Source organism: Diabrotica virgifera, chromosome 4, assembly GCF_917563875.1.
Source record: "Diabrotica virgifera virgifera chromosome 4, PGI_DIABVI_V3a".
Classification (NCBI taxonomy): domain Eukaryota; kingdom Metazoa; phylum Arthropoda; class Insecta; order Coleoptera; family Chrysomelidae; genus Diabrotica; species Diabrotica virgifera.
The window spans coordinates 161,622,926-161,649,995 of NC_065446.1; the positions used below are offsets into that span (position 1 = coordinate 161,622,926).

Below are 27,070 nucleotides of genomic sequence, written 5' to 3' on the forward strand. Positions count from 1 at the left end.
TCCATTGATTATTGTCCTTGTACACCACATTTTCACCTTGCTTATATTCGGGCCTATTTCTTGTCTGCCTATCATAATATTCCTTATAAATATTATTTCTTTCTTCTAATTTTGACCTAACTTCTTTGATATTATCATTTTGCTTTTCAACAAATGGTAATTTAGTTTTAAGTTTTCTGCCAAATAAAAGTTGAGCTGGTGACCTCTTGAGATCAGTAATAGGAGTATTACGATAGTTCATTAGAGCAACCCACATGTCATCTGATTTTTTAATAATATTTTTAGATATCTGTACAAACCTCTCAGCTAAACCATTCGATCGAGGATAATGGGGGCTACTAGTTTGAAATTTAAACTCAAATTTATCTGCAAACTTTTTGCATTCGTATGATCCAAAAGGCATATTATCAGCTATAATTACATCTGGTATACCATGTGTTGCAAATATCTGCTTGAGTGCATTTATGACATCAGACGATTGTTTACCTCTTATAGGGATTATTTCTAGCCACTTCGTTAAATAATCAGCAACAACCAAATAAGCTTTGCCACCATGTTCCATAATATCAGCACCCAATTTTTGAAATGGCAATTCCGGGATGTCATGAGGTATTAATGGCTCTTTACTATTTGCATATCTATACTTTTCACAAATTTTGCAACTCTGTATCTCATTCGCAATATCCACACTCATCCCTGGCCAAAATAAGATATCTTTTGCTCGATCTCTTGAACGATTTATACCAAAATGAACTTCATGTACAATTTGAAGCATCTCTTTTCGCAAAACTTTAGGTACAACAATTCTATCATTGAAAAATAAAAGATTATCGTTAACAAACAACTCAGTTCTTAACTTGTGAAAAACTTTCATCTCTCCTTCATACTTTGTATTTTTCCACCCTCTCAGACAACACTCAATGACTTTACTCAGTACATTATCTTTTACTGTTTCTTCTTTAAACTGAATCTTTCTAGTATCACTCATTCTTAAATGCTTTTCTAATGAATGCACCATTTCATTCATATCGGCATCATTCTCCGCACTTTCATCACTTACGTTTCTAGACAAATAATCAGCAATATGTAAATATTTACCAGGTACATACTGAATTTGTATATTATACCTCAGTAGCTTCAGTTTTAGCCGTTGCAACCTAGGAGAACTAATTTGACTTATTTGCTTACTCATGATACTTACATTAGGTTTGTGATCTGTTATGAATTTTACAGAGCGACCATAAATATAATTGTGAAATTTTTGACATGCAAATACTACAGCTAATAACTCTTTCTCTATAACAGCATAATTTTCCTCAGTACCTGTTAAACCTCTAGAAGCATAAGCAACAGGCCTTCCATCTTGCATTAGTCAACATCCCAAACCAAACTGGGACGCATCTGTTTGAATTACAATATCTTTACTAGAATCAAAATTCTTTAGAGATATATTTTTAGCAAGTTCCTGTTTTATCATTTCCAGTGCTTTACTGTGAACTCCAAGCCACTGAAAAATAACATTCTTTTTCAGTAACTGATACAGTGGGCTTGCAATCTCACCCAATTTTGGAACAAATTTTCGTACATAATTTACCACACCCAGCAGTTTTTGAAGCTCTTTCTTGTTTGACGGATTTTTTAGCTCATTTATAGCCCTCAATCTTTCATTATCTATTTTCATACCATCTTCGCTAAAAATGTGTCCCATATACTTCACTGTCAGTTGTCTAAACTCAAATTTTGATTTCTTAAACTTTACACCCTTTTCCCTAGCTCTATCAAACACTTTTTTAAGTGTTTTGTCATGCTCCTCCATGGAATCAGATGCAATTAATAGATCATCAAAATATATAATAACATTTTCAATGTCGCCAAAATTTTTACAATTTAATTTTTGAAAATATTCTGGGGCCAGATTTAGACCGAATGGTAACCTAAGAAATTTGTAACACCCAAATGGAGTTGCAAATGTTGTTAAGGAACTAGATTTTTCATCTAATATAACTTGATAAAAGCCATCTTTAAAATCTAATACTGAAAAATATTTTTTTCCTGACAGTTTCGAACTTATTTCCTCTAAACTAGGAATTTCAAAATATTCCCTAACAATACATTTATTAAGCTCTTGAGGGTCTAGACACAGACGCAGTGAACCATCTGGCTTCTCAATTATAACTATATTATTAACCCATTCACATGCTTCTGTTACTTTGGATATAATATTTCTACTTTCTAATTCACTTAATTTCTCTTTTAGCTTATTTTTTATGGTAAATGGTACTCTTCTAGCTGGTCTAGCTACTGGAATACTATCATTTTTTAATTGTATTTTACAAAAACCTGTGAATGTGCCCATTCCCTCAAATACATCTTTATTTTCTAGTAATATTTGTTCCTTATTAGTATGTTCCTCATCAACATTCACACTCTGTGTTTCTTTAATTAAGTCAAAAGAATAACATGTTTTTAAACCCAAAATTGGCTGGACTTTTAAATCTACAACTACAAATTCTAAATTATAATTCCTATCTAACCTCTTACAATTTAGAGTAATTTTCCCTATAGGTTTCAAACGTGTACCTCCATAAGCTTCTAACATAGTATTACACTTTTCAATTTTGTACTTACTGTTTCTGAATAAGACATTTAAGATATCCCTAGGTAATATATTTACTTCTGATCCAGTGTCCATCTTGAACTCAATGTCTTTGTTGTTTATGTTGACCACTTCGACCCATTGATTACGATTTCTACTGTTGATTGCTCCAACTCCTTTCACTGTATGCACAGATATGTCATCATCTGTTGAACAGCCATCAATGTTCTCGTCATGTCTTCTAATTTCTTTAACTTTTTTAACATTCTGCCTTTTATATCTTTGCTGATTGGACATTTCAGCAAAACAGGCATTACTAAAGTGATTTGCTCCACCACATTTAAAGCAATTTTTTCCAAACGCTGGGCACTGGGCAGCTACATGTTTGCGTTTGCAATTTTTACACAAAAATTTTAACTCACTTTGTGTATTTCCACTTTCTTGTCTATTTTTTACTGCATTTACTTCCAAACTTTCATTGTTTCTTACAGATTCCAACTGCCTTTTTGTTATTTCAGAGTTTCTGCATATCTCTATTGCTGTTTCAAGCATTAACTTTTGAGCATTTAATAATTTTTCTTGAACTGATGGATCATTTGTTCCTAAAACTAACCTATCTGTCAATATGCTGTCTTCCTGTGTATCATATTCACAGCTTTGTATCAACTTTTTTAAATCACTAATGCCTGGTTGCACCAACAGATCTTAAGCTCCAGCTTAGCTAAGCTCTACTTATAGATAGGGCCTCCTTTAATATCACTTACGTTGCACCATACTTTTAGATTCTTACCTTATTATCAATTATATCTATTATTATATTATGGTATTCTCATTGTAATATATTATAATTATATTATATTAATTCTTATGATATTCTCGACTTAAGCTTAAGATCTGTTGGTGCAACCGGGCATAAGATAACTATCAAAAGGTTCATCTGCAGCTTGAATTCTTTTATTAAATACAAAACGTTCATATGTTTTATTTCTTCTGGGAGCACAATACTTCTTAAATTCTGATATGACACTATCAAATTTATTAGGTTCTGGTATTTTGAGAATGTTATATATATCAACTCCTTCCGGTCCAATCATATTTAAAAACAAAGCAATTTTTATTCTATCGGCTTTGTCATCTTTCTCAGTTGCAATAAGATACATTTCAAAATTTTGGTAAAACCGTCTAAAATTTTCATGAAGGTTTCCCTCGAATTTCATGGATTCTGGCACTTTTCCTTCCATTCTGGATAACTGTACTTTTGGCTCTTGTACTGACTGCGCCATGTAATAATAATGCTCAGGTATTTATTAAATATTATATTTAATAAAAGTAAGATTTACAATCTTTACGTTACGACATGTTTTATGTTCTAACCCTCTAACCTATATCTAACTTCATTGTGCGAAGTCACGCCTCTTCTTCTTTACCATGGCCTATTACTACACAGTGTTTTTCTTTAAATAAACGCTTCAATTGTATTTACCTGCTTAATTAATTGATTTAGTACGCAAATGGTTTAGATTTTACAGTGAAACCTCCATAACTCGGATTAATCGGGACCGCGGCCGATCCGGGTTAGCGAAAATCCGGGTTAGCCAGGGAATATGGTTAAATTTAATAAAATACGAGATACTTACAGATAAACTCCGTTATAATCGAAAAATCATGAAATATATATATGCACAGTACCTACACATCTAAATTACTAAAAACACGCAAACACAAACCTAAGCAAACGGAAGCGAACAATACAAGAGTGTATTACACACAATACAGTCACAATCGCAACGATGTTATATTATTTAAGAAGAGTGAAAACTAAGACCATTGTTTAAAAATTAATTTTTTAAATAGTCTTTTGGTCTTTTTTAAACAATGCTAAGACAGTTTGAAATAGATAGAGGAATAATGCAGGTGCCTGTTGTTTCCGATAATTCGAGACAACGAACGTTGCTCTGCCGCCGGCGCCGTGTGCCATGAGTCATTTTTACTATCGTATAGCTCAAATTATTCAAATTACACAAATACACATTATCTCTCAAATATTATATTACATACTTACATTTTTATTGTTGAAATGTTTGTCTGATGAGAATCGGTCCGGGTTAGCCGGACTTCCGGGTTATCGGGGCCGACTTATCGAGGTTACGCTGTAGTTTGTTTCTTTACACAGCTTTTGTTTTTTTTTTGTTACGTTTATCACACAAAGTAAATAATACGATATAAACACATCAAGAACATGAAATTAGAGGATCCTCTTGTGAATATCAGTTGCTAGCATTAATTTGTAGTCTTAAGAACTTATAACCATGGTTCATTAACAGGACAGTGCGCCAAATTGTGCTCTACCTGTTCATTAATAATTTAAACCAAAATCCTACACATTAAATTGGGAGGAGAGGCAGCATCGGATGGCCTCCTTGGCTGCCAGATTTATCTCTTCTGGATTTTTTTGTGAGGAAACCAAAAAGGCTTTTAAATTATGTCTTATTTGATCCTTGTTCCAATTAAAAAATTTTGGGATGGTTATTACCCTGGCTTAAGGGTTAATGTAAAATATTCCTTTCATCAAAAATTGACCTGCGGTGGGTATTCAAAAATGTCGTAGTTACTGATAATGCTCCGCCCACCCTGTATATATACTATATTGTACTGAATTGTCACTAACTATTTACTATACTAATTTTTTAGGCAGAACTTTTCCTAATCATTCATACTTCAGTAGTCCTCTAGGACCCGGACAATTAGCTCTTTTTAATCTACTGAAAGCCTATTCCCTTCTTGATCCTGATGTTGGATACTGTCAGGGCTTAAGCTTTGTAGCTGGTATTCTTTTACTACATGTAAGTAACATTTATACTTTTCATAAAAGTTTGATGAATAAGTTAATTAGCTATACTAATAATAGCTATACTATAATAATAATTCTTACCCTACATACTGCGATCATCATCATCAACAGCTATTCCATCAATCGTCAGATGTAAGCCTCCATTAGCTGTGACCATTCGTTTCTGTTCGATGTTTTTTGCATTAATTCATGACCAGCCATTCGCTTGATCATCAGTCCATATAGTTTGAGGTCTGCCTCTACTTCTCTTATTTTCTCTTAGTCACCATTCAACAATTCGCTTCATCCAACGTTTGTCTTTGATTCTTCCTAGTTCCATTTTGACACGGTATTATATTCGTTACTTCTGATCGTCTTCTTGTATCTTGATGGGATTTGCGATCGCTTAGCTTAATGTTGAGCGTTCTCCGTTCCCTAACTGTCTGAGCCACTTGAAGTTTGTGGACTATGCTGTTGTTAAAAGTACATACAGCATCAGACCAATAATTTTTTGAAAGCAAAATTTAAATCAGGGATATGTTACATAAAATAATCCAAATCGGGTAAAATAGGTATGTTTAATTATATTTTCAGCTGTTTTGAATTTAAACAGTAACTTATTTGATGTTGTAGTTCTAACTTCTTCAGTAATATTGTGCATCACAACGATAAAGCCCTTAATGTCCTCAAGCTGTCTACGCCACATTCTCCTCTGTTCCTTGTTTGGGTTACCCAGTTATCAGCAACAATGTTCCCAAGATTCTACGTTACGCTGTCTAACCACCTTAGCTTTTTTGGCCTGTCCGGTCTTGTATTGTTCACACCGACTGCGCAGTTAAAATCCCTTTTATCATGTTTGATTCTGGAGCCAGCGATACATGTCTTAACGGTTTCCCTTGATTAAAGTGGTAATCGATTTTCCACCAAACTTCTTATATTTTTGTAGATATTCTGCAATTCAAAGTTACATCCACGCCATCATGTTCCGTTCTCACAGACCGCTCCGAATATCTTTCTGCCAAAAATCGATAGAGAGGAGTTCACAGTTTGGTTGGGTCTCTGATTCATATGTGAGAATATATAGGGTGAGGTAGATAACTGGCCTATTAGAAATATCTCGAGAACTAAAGTCAACAGAATCATGAAAATTGGATTGAAGCGGTTTTGAAGGATGATCTATTAAATGAAAATATTTTCATCTCTTTTTAACTTCCAGTTATACCGGAAGTTGCTTATAACTTCGTTTTTTAAATGAGACACCCTATATATTTTTACATTTTTGAATTCTCCTCAATATCTTCTTTCTTAAAATATGAGGTTTTGTAATATTATACAGGGTATTTTAAAAGATATTTACGTTTTTTTTATTAATTTCGTAGCAATATTCACACCGTGTAGAATTGTAATAGTTTGACATTAAAAACTCTGCTTACGTTCAAGTGATTTTTAATATAGTCTACTATTGTTAAGAATCATTAGTATAGCTAATTTTGAAATTTTAGTATACAGGGTTGGTCGAAACTCTGAATGAATATTTTCTGAGTTTTCTTAAATAGAACACCCTGTATTTTAGTATTGTAATGAAATGATATTTTATGGTACTTTTTTATTTTATAAGTATTCCCTATACCTAATTGCTTTAATTTGTGAGTTATTGGTGATTCAAGCTAAAGATTAATTGCAATAAAAAATACGTAAAATTTTATTAGGTTGGCCGTGAAAAAATTCAGTAACAAATAATAATTAGAAACAAATACATATTAATCCAGACTGATCCTTAAAATTACCAATAATGGTTTAGCAATCAAAATACCTACGTAGTTAAAATTGTTGCTGCGATTAACAATTAAGCACAAATTAAAGCAGTTAGGTATAGGGAATGCTTAAGAAATAAAAAATTACCATAAAATATCATTTCATTACAATACTAAAATACAGGGTGTTCCATTTAAGAAAACTCAGAAAATACTCATTCTGAGTTTCGACCAACCCTGTATACTGAAATTAAAAATTTAGCTGTACTAATGATTCTTAACAATAATAGACTATATTAAAAATCATTTGAACGTAAGTAGAGTTTTAGATGTCGAACTACTACAATTCTACGGGGTGTAAATATTGCTACGAAATTAATAAAAAAACGTAATTATCTTTTAAAATACCCTGTATAACATTACAAAACCTCATATTTTAAGAAAGAAGACATCGAAGAGAATCCAAAAATCTAAAAATATACAGGGTGTCCCATTAAAAAAACGAAGTTATAAGCAACTTCCGGTATAACCGGAAGTAGCAAATAGATGAAAATATTTTCATTAAATAGATAACTCTTCAAAACCCCTTAATTCAAATTTTCATTATTCTGTTGCCTTTAGTTCTCGAGATATTTCTAATAGGCCCTTTATTTGTCTCACCCTGTATACAACTATGAATGTAAAGCAATGGAGGAGAAGGGTGTAAGAGATGTCTGAATGGAAGGTGTATAGTCCTTTTACTTTTTTGAGTTTATTAGCTGAATACTTTGATAGACCATGATAACACCTTTCACCTGAAATTATGATCCGTCTTTTTATTTCCCCCAGTGTGTTTCTATAGTAGGGGGCTATTGGAGCTGACCGATGTCCGTCGATATATGAACTCTTTGACCGATTCGAAGTTTTTGTCATTGGAAGTAGGTAAGATATCCGTCAATATTTCTAGCCCTCCTGTTTGTGCTAGTTTGCATAAATTTAGTTTATTTTGATTTGTATATAATCCCATTCGTTCTACTGCTGTCACTAGACTTGCTTCTAGAAGGATCTTAGAATTTCCGTGGCTCTTGCTCTGGTTCTTGTTATAATGTCTACGTCGACTCGTCAGAACCTGCCAAAATTTGGAGTGATCTATTAGTTCCACTGAAACCATATTTTGGCACCCTGATTTGAAATTACATAAGCCTCCATCCATTTTATAAAAAAATTCTTACCACTACGATATATTTATTTCCAAATTATTTTTCAGATGGAAGAGAGTAGAGCTTTTTTATTATTAAAACATTTGATGTTCCGAAGAGGAATGCGCACTCAATATCTTCCGGATATGGCGAGCTTACAAGTTAAGCTTTATCAATTATCTCGATTATTACACGACCAGATTCACGATGTTTATGTTCATTTTGACCAACATGAAGTTACACCAACTTTGTATGCAGCTCCATGGTTGTTGACGGTTTTTTCTTCACAGTTTCCATTAGGATTCGTTACAAGAGTCTTTGGTAAGTATCGCTATATGTCGCTAAAATGTCAGCTATACTATTTCCATTTTATTTTGAAATAATTCTGCTATCTAAACTATGCCACACATATAGTCATAGCAGCAACCTATCAATATAGCGACATAATCATATCGACAAATAATCTGCTATGGAGACGACGCAATACTAATTCTCTTAAAATGAATATGATTTACAACGTATGTTACACCAATTTAATATAACCGCTAGACAATTTAACATGTTAATTTCCCCAAAAAATATTAAATGCATGGTTATAACAGCAAATCTAATAAGGTGTAAATTAGAGCTGGAGGGTCAGATAGTAAAAAAAGTCATGGAGTTTAAATATCTAGGCATCACACTATATATCTACGGAAAACTCGAAACAGAAGTGGAAGATCAGGTGAATAAAGCAAACAGAGCTGCAGGTTACCTGAATGAAATAATATGGAGAAATAAAAATATCGGAAAATAAGTGAAAGGCAGAATTTACAAAACAATCATCAGACCAATAATGACATATGCGGCAGAAACACGATCTGATACAGAAAGGACAAAAAAAGTGCTAGAAACAGCATAGATAAAAACACTTCGAAGACAGTATGGGATAGAACTAGAAGTGCAGATATACGACGGAGATGCAAGTTGGACAACATTAATTACTTGGTGAACAGCAGAAGAGTAGAATGGAACGACTACATAAGCCGAATGAAAACAAATATAGTAGTAAGGACGGCGAGAGACAATTTCCAAATAGGAAGACGGTCAGTGGGAAGACCACGAAAACGATGAAATGACAACTTACTACAGGCCCATTGAAAAACAGGCAAAGTCATGTCCATGTCCACACAATAAGAAGAAGAAGAAGCTACATAGAATTATTCGCATTACAACCAAAGACAATCCCATATATTAGACTGAGAAAAAGAATAATGAAACTGCGGGCAATGCTCTAGAATGTACGAGGTTCTTTTGTGAAAGCTGCCAGTGATAAACTAGCCGTACTGCAGCTAGTAACTGGCTTATTGTACATTTTACATTCATTGGTATTGATTCATACATAGTATCAATTATATAATTCTAGAACCTTGTTCTAGCTTGCACAGGTCTAATGGATTGGTCTCATATTTTTTGAGTCATTTGATTGTTTCCAAAATGTGTTTTTGTTTTTTTATTTACCATTGTTAACTTTCTGGAGTAGAAAAAAATCAAACTTAGTATTTAATATTGTTTTGGCTATTATATCTACAAGTCTTCTAAACTTTGATTACATTGAGGAATCCCTTCAAAACCAAATCAAAATAGATAACTAAATTTTAAATTCCTTCGAATACAACCAAAATAATAAGGAAATTCATATCACACCATCGACGACAGCAACCTCATCAAGCAACGCAATAAAAATGCCATCTCAAATTCAGTTTAATAATAATTGTAATATTCAAAATACAAATGTATCAACCAAATAATTATTGAAACGAGTGAAATAAATGTCGACAACGAATCAAGTAGTCTGTTAACCCAGGTGCTAAAGTATCAAATGGGCGACGCTAGGAAAATATTCCAACAATGCATCGCAGATTACCCATAGGAAACGCTATCATTTTGTACTCTAATAAATGTATAGAGTAGAGATTATCGTAAGGCGTTTGATAGGGTCAAGTGGAAGTGGAGACACTTATGGCGAATACTAAAAGAAGTAGGCGTACCACCACAACACCTTATTTCGCTTATAACTACTGAACTATACGAACACACTACTGGATCAGTTAAAGTGCTTGACACACTTTCAAACGAATTTCATCCAGAACGGGGTGTCAGGCAGGGATGTATACTATCTCCACAATTATTCAATATATATGGGAAAGATTTTATTATGAGAAGAGTATAATGGTCATAAAATAAACAACCTACGTTTCGCAGATAACACAGCCCTTCTTGCAAATAGTCAAGCAGAGCTGATTGATTTTATACGACTGGTTGAAAACGAAAGTCAAATATTTGGTCTGCAATTAAACATATCAAAGACAAAGATCATGATAGTCGATAGACTACATAACAATAATCCACACATAACCACAATTGATCGTTTTGAGTTTGTGAGCTTATACTTATATCTGAAATCATTAATCACAAACACCAGGTCACTACACAGGAAGAAATAAAACGTAGATGTGATCTAGCAAAAGTCGCCACAGCAAAAATGACCACAATATGGAAGGACTGTCAAATTTCAAGAGCGTTAAAGATGAGGTTGATCAACTGATTAATATTCCCAATACTGACCTACAGATGTGAATCTTGGACCCTGAGAAATTCGGAAAGAAGAAAGATAGACGCCACTGAAATGTTCTGTTGGAGGCGAATGCTACGAATTCCCTGGACCGACCATAGGACAAATAATTCAATTTTAAGAGAGCTAATAGTTAGCACACGACTTGCCAGTAAAGTCCATCTCCAACAATTAAAATACTTTGGACATGTTATGAGAGCAATCACAGAATACATGGAAATACCCATTATACAAGGAAAGGTGAAAGGCCAAAGATCACGAGGAAGATCCCCAACAAGATGGATCGATCAAATTACAGGAATATGCAAAAGACCTATGCATGAGTTAAAAGAAATGACCAGATACAGAGATCTTTGGAGACGGACAATTCACGACATCACGTCGACAACTACACTCCCTCCGGGGGGTCAGTATTGAGAGAAATGTAGAGTATGGTATGAAACACAAATGAAACTAATCGGTTTCGTTTTTATTCAAATCGAGTCTCTTGCCATCCTCTGACACCGTGTTTCGGGGTCTACCCTTTATTAAAGAGGCTTCGCAAGAAGACTGATTTGAATCAAAACACACCTAGAAGATGGTATAAATATTCAAATATTGACATTTGAATTTGAATCAAAACGAAACCGACTATTTTTATTTTTGTGTTATACCATACTTTGTATTTATTAGAGTACAAAATGATAGCGTTTCATATGGGTAATCCGCGAAGCATTGTTGGAATATTTTCCTAGTGTCGCACGTTTGGTACTTTAGTACCTGGGTTAACAGATTACTTGATTCGTTGTCGACATTCATTTTACTCATTTCATTGTTCCCGTTAGAGGTCAGTCTATCCATACTCCGGTGTAAATATTTGTACTATCTTCTCGGTACGTTTTGATTCAAATAAGTCTTCTTGCGAAGCCTCTTTGATAAAGGGTATGCTCCGAAACACGGTGTCAGCGGATGGCAAGGGACTTGATTTGAATCAAAAGGAAACCGATTATTTTCATTTTTAAATAATTATTGATTTACTTATATAACTACTTAATTTGTTCGTGTTACGATATAAAAATAGGGTACCCCCCGTTAAGATAGGCAAAATGCCCTCACTCCCAGAATTCAATTCTATTAATTTTTTCACGTTCTAGGCGATTGCAAAATGAGATTATGCGGATTTTTAGCTCGCTACCCCCATTACCCCTCCCCCCACAGCCAAAAACGTAGATTTTTAGGTTTAATTTTTTTTAGTTGGGTTGCAATTGATTTAAAAAATTCAAAAAATTCACACGTGTAGCTGAATCTTTTACAAAACATGTCCATTTTTTATGAACACGTAGGTCAAGTGTACATAACCTCAAATTTTTTTATATTTTTTTAAAGCTTGTAACTTTTTTTTGGAGATGGCTGAAGGTCCAGTTTTTTTTTTGAAAATTTTATTAAAAACTATCCCTCTGATTTTTTCAGATTTTTCCGTAAACTGCGCCATCTTGTAAAATCCGGAAAACTGTTTTCTTAGGGGGTTTTTGGGGATATTCTGCATTCTATAGACTTCAAAATAGATCAACTCAAGGTTTTTTTGATAGATTATGTATAAGTTCAAATGACTGAGTATCTTATAATATTCAAAAATTGGGCGAAACACTTTTACACCCCCCAAAAACCATGTTTTTTAAAGTTTTGTAAGGGTTTTTGCGGGTCTAATCATATTTTTTGTAGTCGATACAGCCTGAATATTTTTTTTTATTTTTTTTATGTTATATGTGATTAAAAAATTAAGACTCACCGCAATTTTAGCCCACCACCCACTTCCCCCTCCCCCACATCCAAAAACGTAAATTTTTCGATTTTATTTTTTTTAAGTTGGTTTGCAATTAAATTATAAATTACAAAAAATTCACACGCACAGCTGAAGCTTTTACAAAACATCTATTTTTATGGACCCGAAGGTCAAGTGTACATAACCTCATTTTTTTTTGTTCTTTTAATAGGTACGTATAACTTTTTTTTTGGTGATTGCTGCATGTCTAATTTTTTTTGTGTTTTGTGTATTTTATCAAAAACTATATTTCTGACTTTTTTCAGATATTTCCGTAAGGTGCGCCATCTTCAAAAATCCGCAAAACTGGCTTTTTCGGTGGTTTTTAGGGATTTTCTCCATTTTATATGACCTACTTCAAAATAGACTAACTTATGGTTTTTTATAGGTTACGTATAATTTTAAATAACTGAGTTTTTAGGGATATTCAAAAATTGTGCAAAACACCTCTAAACCCCCCAAAAACTATGTTTTTTCAAATTTTTTCAAGTTTTCTCAGCGGTTACTCATACAAGCCTGGATCCCGTGTATCAAAAGCAAGTTTATTATTAGCAAACTGAAAATTTGTTAATAGCTTAACGGTGTCTAGTCGGACACTTTTTGATGTACGGGAACATTGGAACAGGGGAAGTTTTAATTGTTGAACAGGTTACAAGTTTCGAACGTCAGACTACGAAAGCGTCCCATCTATTTTGTTGGACAGAACTTTAAATTGATTGGTTAGCCTTTCATTAAACTCTCATGCAAAAATCAAACTGCTATTTACCACCAATATAAATCCTGTCATTTGACATGTTTTACGTGCCGTACTTATGAAAATGCCTAACATATTTGTCTGGAGATACTTTTTTGTGGAGATGGCTGCAGGTCCAATTTTTTTTTGAAATTTGTATATTTTATTAAAAACTATCCCTCTGATTTTTTTCAGATTTTTCCGTTAACTGCGCCATCTTGAAAAATCCGGAAAACTGTTTTTTTAGGGGGTTTTTGGTGATTTTCTCCATTATATAGACTTCAAAATAGATCAACTCAAGGTTTTGTTGATTGATTATGTATAATTTGAAATGACTGAGTATTTTATAATATTCAAAAATTGGGCGAAACACTTTTAAACCCCCCAGAAACCATGTTTTTCAAGTTTTGTAAGGGTTTTGGCGGGTCTAATCATATTTTTTGAGGTCGATACAGCCTGAATATTTTTTTTTATTTTTTTTTACGTTATATGTGATTAAAAAATTAAGACTCACCGAAATTTTAGCCCACCACCCCTTCCCCACATCTAAACGTCAATTTTTCGATTTTTTTTAAGTTGGTTTGCAATTAAATTATAAATTACAAAAAGTTACAAAAATTACAAAAGCTTGTAACTTTTTTTTGGAGATGGCTGCAGGTCCAATTTTTTTGAACTTTCTGTATTTTGTCAAAAACTATCTCTCTGATTTTTTTCAGATTTTTCCGTCAACTGCGCCATCTTGAAAAATCCGGAGAACTGTTTTTTACGGAGATTTTTGGGGATTTTCTCCATTTTATAGACTTCAAATAGGTCAACTGAAGGTTTTGTTGGTAGATTATGTATAATTTTAAATAAATGAGTATTTTAGGATATTCAAAAATTGGGCAACACACCTTTAAACCCCCCAAAATTGTATTTTTTCAAGTTAGGTAAGGGTTTTTGCTAGTTTAATACTATTTTTTGAGATCGATACAGCCGTAATATTTTTTTTACATTTCTTTACGTTATATGTGATTAAAAAATACGACGCATCGCATTTTTAGCCCAACACCCCCTTCCCCTACCCCCACAAAAACGTCAATTTTTCTATTTTTTTTTTGTTTAGTTAAGTTGCAATTAATTTAAAAATTTTATGAGGCGTCTACAAAACATTTATGGACCCGTATGTCGAGTGTACATATGACCTCAAAATTCCTTTTTATTTTTTTTTTAAACGTATTTTTGACTTCCAATCGATATTTTTTTAAAATGTCAAATGAATGGTATAATACATCTCTCTCGCTGACGGCCGCCTCAATACGTGCTTAGTTAATTATTAAAAATAATAGCTAAGTAATAAAAATAACGACAAAAATTTCTCCAGACTGATGTAGGGGTGCGGAGCTTTAAACTTTGATTTGGTCACTTTCTGACTTTTATAATAATAATTTTCATTCGAGTTATTAAGCCTTAAAAATTGTCATTTTCGCGTTTTTCAAATTTTAAATCTCGTATAACTCGACTACAGTCAATTTTAGAGAAAAATCACAACAGACCTTTTTTGCTTCGATTGATCCAGAGAATCTAAAACAAATTTGTCCGAAGTGAAAAATTGATTTTTTGAATTTGTTTAAAAAATTGTTTTAAACAATTATTTTCCGACCGTGTTACTATTTGGCAACTTGTGGATTTGTTATAAGGATCTGTTTTGAGTAAGTTTGTGCAAAAAGAAACTAATGGGAATAATTTATCAAACGGTGGCGAGCAATTAGAATATGGATAATGTAAGGTAATATTAGGGTACCTACTAAATACAAACTAATGAACAAAGAAGTATGATATATTAAAATGTATTTTTTTTAAATTGATTATTCTGTTTTATTTTTGTTTTTTGTATCCTACCCAAAAAAATATGAAAATGACATAGGTATCTTTATTTTATATAAAAATATTGCAAAAATTTGAAATTATTTTCTTAAACGTAGTTTAGTTAAGGACACACTGAGCACCAGATATACTGAGAAAAAAAATTAACACGAAAAAATTATGTTTTAGTGGGCAAGTTGAGGGGGTAGAGGGCTAAAATTGGGCTAGGGCTTATTTTTTAAAAACATAAAACGAAAAAAAAAATAAAAAAAATATTCAGGCTGTATCCATCTCAAAAAATATTAGGCCTGGATCCCGCGTATGTGCCAAAAAAGTTGATTAATAGCAAGCTGAAAATTTGTTAATAGTTTAACGGTGTATAGTTGGACAAACTTTGATGTAGGTATTGGAACACTGGAACAGGGGAAGTTTTAATTGTGAAACGTAATTTTAATTGTGGAACGAGCTATCCTGGCAAGTTTATGATTGTAAACACTAGCAGGTTGTTTTTAAGTTTATTCAATAGTAAGCTTTATATAATATATGAAAAAATTTTTGTCCGACAAATATGTTAGGCATTTTCATAAGTACGACACGTAAAACATGTCAAATGACAGGATTTATATTGGTGGTAAATAGCAGTTTGATTTTTGCATGAGAGTTTAATGAAAGGCTAACCAATCAATTTAAAGTTCTGTCCAACAAAATAGATGGGACGCTTTCGTAGTCTGACGTTCGAAACTTGTAACCTGTTCAACAGTTAAAACTTCCCCTGTTCCAGTGTTCCCGTACATCAAAAACTGTCCGACTAGACACCGTTAAGCCATTAACAAATTTTCAGTTTGCTATTAATAAACTTGCTTTTGATACACGGGATCCAGGCTTGTATGAGTAACCGCTGAGAAAACTTGAAAAAATTTGAAAAAACATAGTTTTTGGGGGGTTTAGAGGTGTTTTGCACAATTTTTGAATATCCCTAAAAACTCAGTTATTTAAAATTATACGTTACCTATAAAAAACCATAAGTTAGTCTATTTTGAAGTAGGTGATGTCATATAAAATGGAGAAAATCCCTAAAAACCACCGAAAAAGCCAGTTTTGCGGATTTTTGAAGATGGCGCACCTTACGGAAATATCTGAAAAAAAGTCAGAAATATAGTTGTTGATAAAATACACAAAATACAAAAAAATTAGACATGCAGCCATCACCAAAAAAAAAGTTATACTTACCTATTAAAAAAACAAAAAAAAAAAATGAGGTTATGTACACTTGACCTTCGGGTCCATAAAAATAGATGTTTTGTAAAAGCCTCAGCTGTGCGTGTGAATTTTTTGTAATTTATAATTTAATTGCAAACCAACTTAAAAAAAATAAAATCGAAAAATTGACGTTTTTGGATGTGGGGGAGGGGGAAGGGGGTGGTGGGCTAAAATTGCGGTGAGTCTTAATTTTCTAATCACGTATAACATAAAAAAATAAAAAAAACTTTTCAGGCTGTATCGACTACAAAAAATATGATTAGACCCGCAAAAACCCTTACAAAACTTAAAACAACATGGTTTTTGGGGGGTGTAAAAGTGTTTCGCCCAATTTTTGAATATTATAAGATACTCAGTCATTTGAAATTATACATAATCTATCAAAAAAACCTTGAGTTGATCTATTTTGAAGTCTATAGAATGCAGAATATCCCCAAAAACCCCCTAAAAAAACAGTTTTCCGGATTTTTCAAGATGGCGCAGTTTACAGAAAAATCTGAAAAAAATCAGAAGGATAGTTTTTAATAAAATACACAAATTTCAAAAAAAATTGGACCTGCAGCCGTCTCCAGAAAAAAGTTACAAGCTTTAAAAAAATATAAAAAAAATTTGAGGTTATGTACACTCAACCTACGGATAAAAAATGGACATGTTGTGTAAAAGCTTCAACTATACGTGTGAATTTTTTGAAATTTTTAAATCAATTGCAACCCAACTAAAAAAAAATAAAACTAAAAATCTACGTTTTTGACTGTGGGGGGAGGGGTAAGGGGGGTGGCGAGCTAAAAATCCGCATAATCTCATTTTTTAATCGCCTAGAACGTAAAAAAATTAATAAAATTGAATTCTGGGAGTGAGGGCATTTTGCCTATCTTAACGGGGGTACCCTTTATATATATTTTTTTGTTGAGAATCATCGTAGAAAAAATAATGTACCTATACTACTTGCATTTAATTGCCATGTTGTTACTCGTATTCATACTCGCTGCTTAATAATTGATGATTGCATGGGTTATTTGAGGTCTGTCAAAAATGAGAACTATATATAGTGGTTATTTTTGTACGTTATATTTATATAACTTATTTATTTTGAACGTTATATTTATATACTTAATTTATTTACATTAATATTATTTACACATGCAAAATGTTGAATTGTTAGATACTCAGCAAGCTCTTAGTTAGTTCTCAGTTAGCTTTTAAATTCTTATCAAAATGTTTAAGGTATTTCTACGCATTTATGATAAAGATTTTTATGATAAAGATTTTAATATAAAGATACAGGGCCCCCGCAAAGCTGATTGGCGCCCGCGTGCGGAACATATTTTAGCGCCCTTTAAATCTACTATATGTAAAAAACTAATAAATATTTTTGAAAATTTAAACTCAGAATGAAAGACCACATTATACCGAAAGTCCCTGAAAACTTCTATAATGTTTATTTTAATAAGTTACAGGGGTGAAAATAAAACAGAAAATTTAGTGTGATTTTTAATAATTGCAAATATTTAATTCAAAAGAAACTTTTTATTTATTTTAAGGGACTGTCGCGTCGGCCCTCCGCAATAACGTTATCTTTCATTCTGCGTTTAAATTTTTTAAAAATACTTACTAGTTTTTTCAGGATTCGAAAAAAATGAATACATTTAAAACACATTGAAAATTTTGACACGCAACATTTTTCGCCTTTCCCCTTAAAGTTTTTGCAACATTAATGAAGCATCCTGCATATTAAATTAAAAATATTCATTTAAGTAAATAAACAATAATATTTTGTCATTTCAAAGTTTTCAAACAAATTTATACAGGGTGTCTATATAACTAGGAACCATATGGGAAACTGTTTTATTATTAATTTTACGAGAAAAAGTTATTCTCCATAAAAAGTTGTGCATTGTCTAGAACTCAGAATGCAACCATCAAATATCAAATTTTATGAATCTTATATAAGGTACGTCAAAAAATATGGATTTCGGTCAAGAGCAAAGTACGTTTAGTTTTCAGAATATTGAAAAGGTATTATGAAAAATTGTTCAGCATTAAAAACTATGTTTCTATATGCAATTACATCCTTCTAATTGAAATATATTGTGATCTAGAAAGGCACTTTACTTTTGATCGAAACTCATATTTATTTACATATATCTCATATAAAATTGAAAAAAATCGATAGGATTTGATGGTTGCATCTTAGATTTTAGACCAAGAAAAGATTTTTAGAAAGAACTTTTTATCGTACATTAATTATACTTTTCAACAACGCCCTTTTCATTTATTAGAAATAATAATAATATGGTAAGTCTTTTATTATTAATAATTAGCCCTTTTCAGTTATTACAAATAATGTGATAACTCTTTTATTATTATTAATTAATTAATCAATAACAATAAAAGGGTTATCGCATTATTCGTAATAAATGAAGAGGGCGTTGGGTATCTGTAATTTGAGAAAAAACATTTCAAATAAAGGGATGTAATTGCATATTAAAACATAGTTTTTAATTAATTCCAAACAACTTTTCATAATAATAATTTTCGATATTGACACAATAATTTTATATTTAGTTGCATTTTAATTTTTAGACTATGCAAAGCTTTTTATGAATAAATTTTTTCCTTAAAATTAATAATAAAAAAGTTTCTCATATGGTTCCAAGTTACGCAGACACAATGTCTTAATAAATATTTTCTTTTTTTTTCAAAATAAATTGTCAATTGTGGATTTTATTAGAGGAAACCCGATTATAACTATTTAAAATAGATTATTATTATTCTATGCAATGGTTATGATACTTACCATTTTTACAATTAATTTAATTTCCACACCACTTAAACTAACAACAAATAAAAAAGATTGTCCAATATTTTTTACACGAAAACAAAAGTTTAAAATCAGGGAAGAACAAACCCAACGGATATTGCATTATTAACACCAATATAAAATAAGATTTTAAACCTTTCACTGCAGAAAACCACCCGTTCAGCAGTAACAGTGAATAACGTTTGTGGCTAATAAACGCATAGACGAGAAGGGAAAAGATACTTAAGTCAAATACATAATCATAATTCATCGAGTATTTGTTTACTTAAGGGTAATTATCATAAATTCGAGTATAAAAGATTCACTTTTTAAAGATTATACGAGTAAAACTGCTTGATCCAGCAAGTAGTGTTTTTGTGGGAGTGAAACTGCTAAGTTGCGTTTTATGGGTGTTAATTTATGTTTCTACTCGTCAAGGAGTGTGATTTGATGTTTATTTGACTATTTTGGGTGTCGCTTTCGTTCACAACATAAAATCGATTGGATGGTATGCCAAGCGTAATTCAATCTACTTCAAAGAAAAAAATTACTAGTTTTCACGGAGTAAGTTCAAAATTTCAGGATGGGAATAATATTTTTTCAGTAATAACACAATATTTGATTTTTGAGATTTCTCTAGCTGTTCATGAAATAATTAAAATTGTATATAAAAATTGATTATCTGATTTAAAATAAATATTTCTTATTTACCAAACCTTAAGTTTGTTGCCCCTTTGGGGTTACGCCCGCGTGCGCCGTACGCGTTGCACGCCCGGTTACGGGGGCCTGTAAAGATATTTATGATAAAGATATATATATATATATATATATATATATATATATATATATATATATATATATATATATATATGTAAATACCAAATAAATAAAAATTTAAATAAATGGTAAAAAACAGCACACATCGTTTCTATCCTGGTTACGAATTCTATCCTTATTGAACACGGTTTCTATCCTTATTGAACACCAACTCGTAACCAGGATAGAAACGATGTGTGCTGTTTTTTTTTACCATTTATTTAAATTTTTATTTATTTGGTATTTACATCTTAGCGTTAGGCAGCGCTCTCTGCCGAACCCAGAATGTACGCATCGTTCTATACGGTACAAGAGATAGCAGGAATCTTCTCTTTTTGAGATGACCTGCGGCACTGCCATCAGAGTAGATGGCGCTCTTGTACTGCCTCACTGAAATTGTGAATTTACCCTGACACGTCGAGTCTATTCTGGTTACGAATTCGTGTTCTCCTCGGATGGCTGATGAGTGACGAGAGTCCGAAACAGCGCTGTATCATCCTATTGAACACCAACTCGTAACCAGGATAGAAACGATGTGTGCTGTTTTTTACCATTTATTTAAATTTTTATTTATTTGGTATTTACATCTTAGCGTTAGGCAGCGCTCTCTGCCGAACCCAGAATGTACGCATCGTTCTATACGGTACAAGAGATAGCAGGAATCTTCTCTTTTTGAGATGACCTGCGGCACTGCCATCAGAGTAGATGGCGCTCTTGTACTGCCTCACTGAAATTGTGAATTTACTCTGACACGTCGAGTCTATTCTGGTTACGAATTCGTGTTCTCCTCGGATGGCTGATGAGTGACGAGAGTCCGAAACAGCGCTGTATCATCCTATTGAACACCAACTCGTAACCAGGATAGAAACGATGTGTGCTGTTTTTTACCATTTATTTAAATTTTTATTTATTTGGTATTTACATCTTAGCGTTAGGCAGCGCTCTCTGCCGAACCCAGAATGTACGCATATATATATATATATATATATATATATATATATATATATATATATATATATATATATATATATATATATATACAGGGTGAGTTTTTAGTGCGGGATCGGTCGATAACTCCATTATGGTATAAAATATCGAGAAAAGTTATTTAAAGAAAATGTAGGCAATGATATTCTCCACGCTTGGAAAATATATCCATTTCTACAGGGTGATCAGTAACTGCGTGGTATATCAAACATATAATTTTTTAAATGGGACACCCTATATATTTTTTCATATTTATATTCCCCTCATAATTCTTGTTCATATAATATATGGTTTTGCATTACTATACAGAGTATTTAATAAGTTATGACCATTTTTATTTCGAAATCACTATGAGATTAATACCCTGTATACAAAGAAGTAATTCGTAGACAATAATTTGTTTTATGTAATAAGATAAACAATAGACTGTAGTTTTTAAATTAAGTCCAATTCACATCATTGACGAATATTTGTATACAGGGTGAACTACAAAACCAAATTACGATTTTCTCTATTTTTTTAAATGGATCACCCTATATTTTATTTTTCAACATTATTGTATTTAATTTACTCTTTCATTTTTATATAGCATTCCCTATATCTAAACTGATTTCTTTCCGAGATATTTTTAGTTTTCTTCAAATTTCGGGAATACATTCAATTTTTCTTGTAGAAATAAGTTAGTATTGAGTGATAATTAAACAAAAGTATTTTTATTAGATAAATAACTAACACAAAATATAAACCATAGCAATATGCAGTGAATATACCAATAAATGTGATATTAAGAAATTATCATATTTCCCTAATTTAAAAGAATCGTAAAATTCCTACAAAAAAAACTTTTTATTGTATATAATAATATAACAAGAATATTTTTATTGAATAAATAACTTACATGAAACATAAATCAAAACAATATACAACTGATGTAACAGTTTTTAGATTGGTATATCAACAGCATTCTAAGCCAAGAATTTTTTAGTAGAACATTAATTTTTATAAGCACTTTTAAACTACAAAACAAAATTACGATTTTCTCAATTTTTTTTAATAGATCACCCTATATTTTATTTTTTTTTAAATATTGTATTTATAATACTCTTTCATTTTTATATAGCTTCTCCTATACCTAAACTTATTAGTTTCTGAGATATTTTTAGTTTTCTTCATTTGCCGGGAATACATTCAATTCTTAAAAATATAAATAACTTAACAATTAAGTATTATGTAATAATATAACAAATATTTTCATTCAATAAATAGCTAACAAAAAAATAATAAACCATAACAAAATTTAATGAATGTACCAACTAATGTGATGTTAAGGATATAAGTCTAAAGTTAATGTTGAAAATGACCACTTTCAACGTCTATGCAATTTTGTAACCGATATTCAAATGACCGAGCCTCATTTCTAACATTTTTGTAAGTCAATATTATTAAAAGCTTCTTTTATTCTATTTTTCATATTATCAAGCGTTGTTGGATGCTTCTGGTATACAAGGTTTTTTATATAGCCCCACTTGAAAAAAATCAATTTTGGAAGAACTGGAGCACCGTCGTATAAAACCTCAACCGTCAAAAAATGTGGACCAATCACATAATCTCTAACAATATCACCTTAAACATTTATAGATCACCTAGTTTGAGTGTTAACAAAGTAGGGATTTCTTGATGCATATTAATGAAATTTAATATGAAAATTATATTATTAATAACTGCGGGTCACAATCTGCAATTAGGAATGTGTTACTAAAAACTTCTTGGCTTAGAATGCTTTTGATATAATAATCTAAAAACTATTAAATTAGTTGTATATTGTTTTGATTTATGTTTTGCGTGAGTTGTTTATTAAATAAAAATAAGCTTGTAATTTTATTATACACAAGATACCTATTTTTTTTGTAGGAATTGTATGATTCTTGTATATTAGGGAAATATGATAATTCCTTAATATCACATTTATTGATACATTTATTGCATATTGCTATGGTTTATATTTTGTGTTAGTTATTTATTGAATAAAAATAATTTTGTTAAATTATCATTCAATACCAACTTATTTCTACTAGAAAAATTGAATGTATTCCCGAAAGTTGAAGACAATTAAAAATATCTCCGAAAGTAATAAGTTTAGATATAGGGAATGCTATATAAAAATGAAAGAGTATAATAAATACAATATTTTTGAAAAATAAAATATAGGGTGATCCATTTAAAAAAATAGAGAAAATCGTAATTTGGTTTTGTAGTTCACCCTGTATACAAACATTCGTCAATGATTTCAATTGGACTTAATTTAAAAACTACAGTATATTGTTTACCTTACTACATAAAACAAATTATTGTCTTTGAATTACTTCTTTATATACAGGGTGTTAATCTCATAGGGATTTCGAAATAAAAATGGTCATAACTTGTTAAATACTCTGTATAATAATGCAAAACCCTATATTATATGAACAAGAATTATAAGGGAAATATAAGCATGAAAAAATATATAGGGTGTCCCATTTAAAAAAATATATGTTTGATATACCACGCTGTTATTGATCACCCTGTAGAAATGGACATATTTTCCAAGCGTGGAGAATATCATTGCCTACATTTTTTCTAAATAACTTTTTTCGATATTCTATACCGTAATGGAATTATCGACCGATCCCGCACTAAAAACTCACCCTGTATATATATATATATATATATATATATATATATATATATATATATATATATATAATAGAAAAAAAAGAAAACTTGGTTTAATAATAGCTGACTCAATTTAAATTATATATATATATATATATATATATATATATATATATATATATATATATATATATATATATATATATATGATTTATGATTTACGATATTTATGATAAAGATTTTAATTATTACTATTACAAAGATGTAAAAATAGCATTAACAAATTAGAAGCATGTAAAAAACCGATCGATGTTTTAAACTGGTTTTATTTTTCAGATCTTATATTCCTGGAAGGACCTGAAGTTATCTTCCGCGTAGCGTTAGCTCTTTTAATCTTCCACAAAGAAAAATTACTTCAATGTGATAGCTTCGAAGAGATCATGAATTACCTTAAAGAACAGCTTCCTAATATAGATAAAATTACTTTAGACAAAATTATGAAAGAAGTATATGCCAGTTCTTTTACCAAACAACTAAATGAGTATAAAGTAGAGTACCAAGTTTTACAGGAGGAACTAACTTTAGTCCAACCACAAGTTGAAGCGTTTCAAAAATTAGAAGCTCATACTAAGATTTTGACTGAACAAAATAAGGCACTAATGCAACAATTGGAGTTGAGTCTGTCTAATGTTCAAAGATTGGAGAAAACTAGGGTTTTACAACAGTCACAAATAAACAAATTAGAGATGCAAAACAGGGCTCTTGATGTAACTATAGGATCTTTAGGAAATTTTGTTCAATCTTTAATTGAACAAAAATTAGACCTTGAAATTCCTGATGATGTACAAAGAATATTATCACAATTATCATTTACAGAACGAATAAAACATGAAGTAAAACCTCATCAAAACAACCTTTTAAGAATGTTCCAGAGGTCTCCGGAAAAAATAATGACTAAATCACAAAGTATGGGTTTAATTAATTTACCAACCAATGTTAATAACAAGCCCGACCAAACTAGATCTAGAACTAGTAGTCTAAGTAAAAGAAAAGAAGCTAATCCCAATCTGACAACCACCCCTAGTAATTCAGCTGAAAGGATATCCAAATTCTTTTCAGGTTCTCATCACAATATACTCCAACAGAAACTAAACGCTCAAAACAATATTTTAAGTAATACTAAAATAGATATAACAGTTCAAGAGTTCAAAAATGAAGATTTACGTGAAAATAATCCTGTAGAGTTTCCATTCGTCAACAATAACATCTCTCCTACAAACTCTGAAGACAGTGGTGTGGTATCTCCAGCTAGTAACCCTCTAAGTCCTAAATCTGTAGATTCACACCCCTTAAGCAACTGTGATGTTTCTTTTATGTTTAACGGTACAAGGGAACTAAAAACTATAAGGAACATAAATAATCTTAGACAAATTTGTCCCGACATTACAAATAAATGATTCAGAAAGTATTTTAGGTTAATATTAACTATAGGAAATCAACTTACGGTTAGAAATAAGTTATATCAAGATTAGTCCATTCACACACGGTAAAATATTGCAAAACCTCCGTGTTTTAAAGAACCGCTTGGATTGGCTTGTTGGGCATAGTACACATAGCTAACATGTCAAAAAAACATGATATTGTGCCGAGGTGTGCTTTTGCCCTGGGAGTGAGTACCATCCCTTCTCGGAGGTGAAAAAACATAGGTACGATGAAACTAAATCCAGGAGTGGACAAGCTGCCTAAGCAACATTTTATCTATAGAGTTTTTTCACTAAGTCAATACTTTTCGAGATATTTGTGAGTGAATATGTCCATTTTTCATTTTTTGTTATATCACGTTGAACATTCAATTGGGAATTTGACGAATAATAATCTACTTTTCAATAGCTACAACTCTGCTTCTACTGGGTGCACAGACGTCATGGTCATACATACACCATTTTTTTCAGTTTTTTGTAAGCTATATTTTTTCCAAGACTATTTTTTCGAGACAAAACTTTTTTGAGTTATTTGCGAAAAACCGTCTCTAAAAACGTGTTTTTTTTTGTTGAAAAATGAACATATTTATATTCACTAGCAGATAACTCGAAAAGGGGACGAATGTAGCTCAGCCGCAAGATACTGGCTTCATAAGCCACAGCGCACAAGTTCGAATCTCGACACCAATAACGACATTTTTATTTCTAAAAATGATACCAGCCGTTCACCGTAGGGTACGTTAAGCCGTCGGTCCCCCTGGGCTAAAATAAGCAACGACCCCTAGCTACTTCAAAAGGGTTAAAGATATAAGTTGCGCCGGAATCTACCCAAAAAGATCTCCCCGGCAAAAATGCCATACGATATTATTATGCTCAAAAAGTATTGACTTATAGTAAATAAACTTTATAGAGCAAAAGTCACTTAGAATTAGTAAGTTTATTTACTTCTGGACTTATTTTGAACATATTATGTTTTTCACCCCCGAAAAGGGATGCTACTCACCCCCAGGGAAAAAGCACACATCGGTAAAATTTCATGTTAATCCAAGCGGTTATTTAAAATCCGGAGCAAAACCGTGAGTAAGTGGACTAGATATAACTTAAGATTATTTTGAGTGATTTTTGTATTGTTCAAGAAGTATTGTATTGATATTTAAACATAATACTCAGTTAAAATTTATAATAGACAGGGTATACTATAGTCCGATAACAACAGTTTTGTATAGAGATCATTTCTAAATCAGAGTAAAATACTAATCAGATTTCTTACAACTTTTTATGTAAAATTAGTAAAGAGGAAATATTAACATTTGTTATTATTGTTTTATAAAATAGTCAGGATTAAAGTATATTATTAAATGAAAACAAAATGTTATAGGCATTTAACCAGTTGTATAATAATATATATAAGATTGTATGGTTCAATAAAATACTTCACTACTAGCGTGGATAATCATTTATGAATCCCCATTAAACTGTAAAAACCTCTACTATTACGTCAGGTAATTAAGGAAAAAATATACCATATTCGGGATACTTGAGCAGAGAGATTGCAAATGGGTTTTTTGGGTACTACATTCTTAATATATTATAAATACAAAAGTGGCGTCACAGTTCGGAGGCGAATTGTTGTTGTTTGTTAACAAATACGGGTCAAAAATGGCAGTTTTTTCGTTGAAATCGCTACAGGTAAAAATAGGGTAATTAATAGAGAGCGGAATAT

General features: G+C 31.5%; 1 protein-coding gene across 3 annotated transcripts in view; it reads left to right on the plus strand.

Moving 5' to 3' along the window:
• LOC114330762 (TBC1 domain family member 1) overlaps window positions 1-26,790 on the plus strand; it is a 537,565-nt gene extending 510,775 nt beyond the window's left edge. For all 3 annotated transcript variants that reach the window (XM_050648467.1, XM_028280173.2, XM_028280172.2), the window contains 3 exons: window positions 5,288-5,439; window positions 8,427-8,679; window positions 24,203-26,790. In XM_050648467.1, the coding sequence (XP_050504424.1) occupies window positions 5,288-5,439; window positions 8,427-8,679; window positions 24,203-25,323 (1,526 nt within the window). In that variant the 3' untranslated portion in view covers window positions 25,324-26,790. The remainder of the gene's footprint in view (window positions 1-5,287; window positions 5,440-8,426; window positions 8,680-24,202) is intronic.
• The last annotated feature ends 280 nt before the right edge of the window (window positions 26,791-27,070 follow it).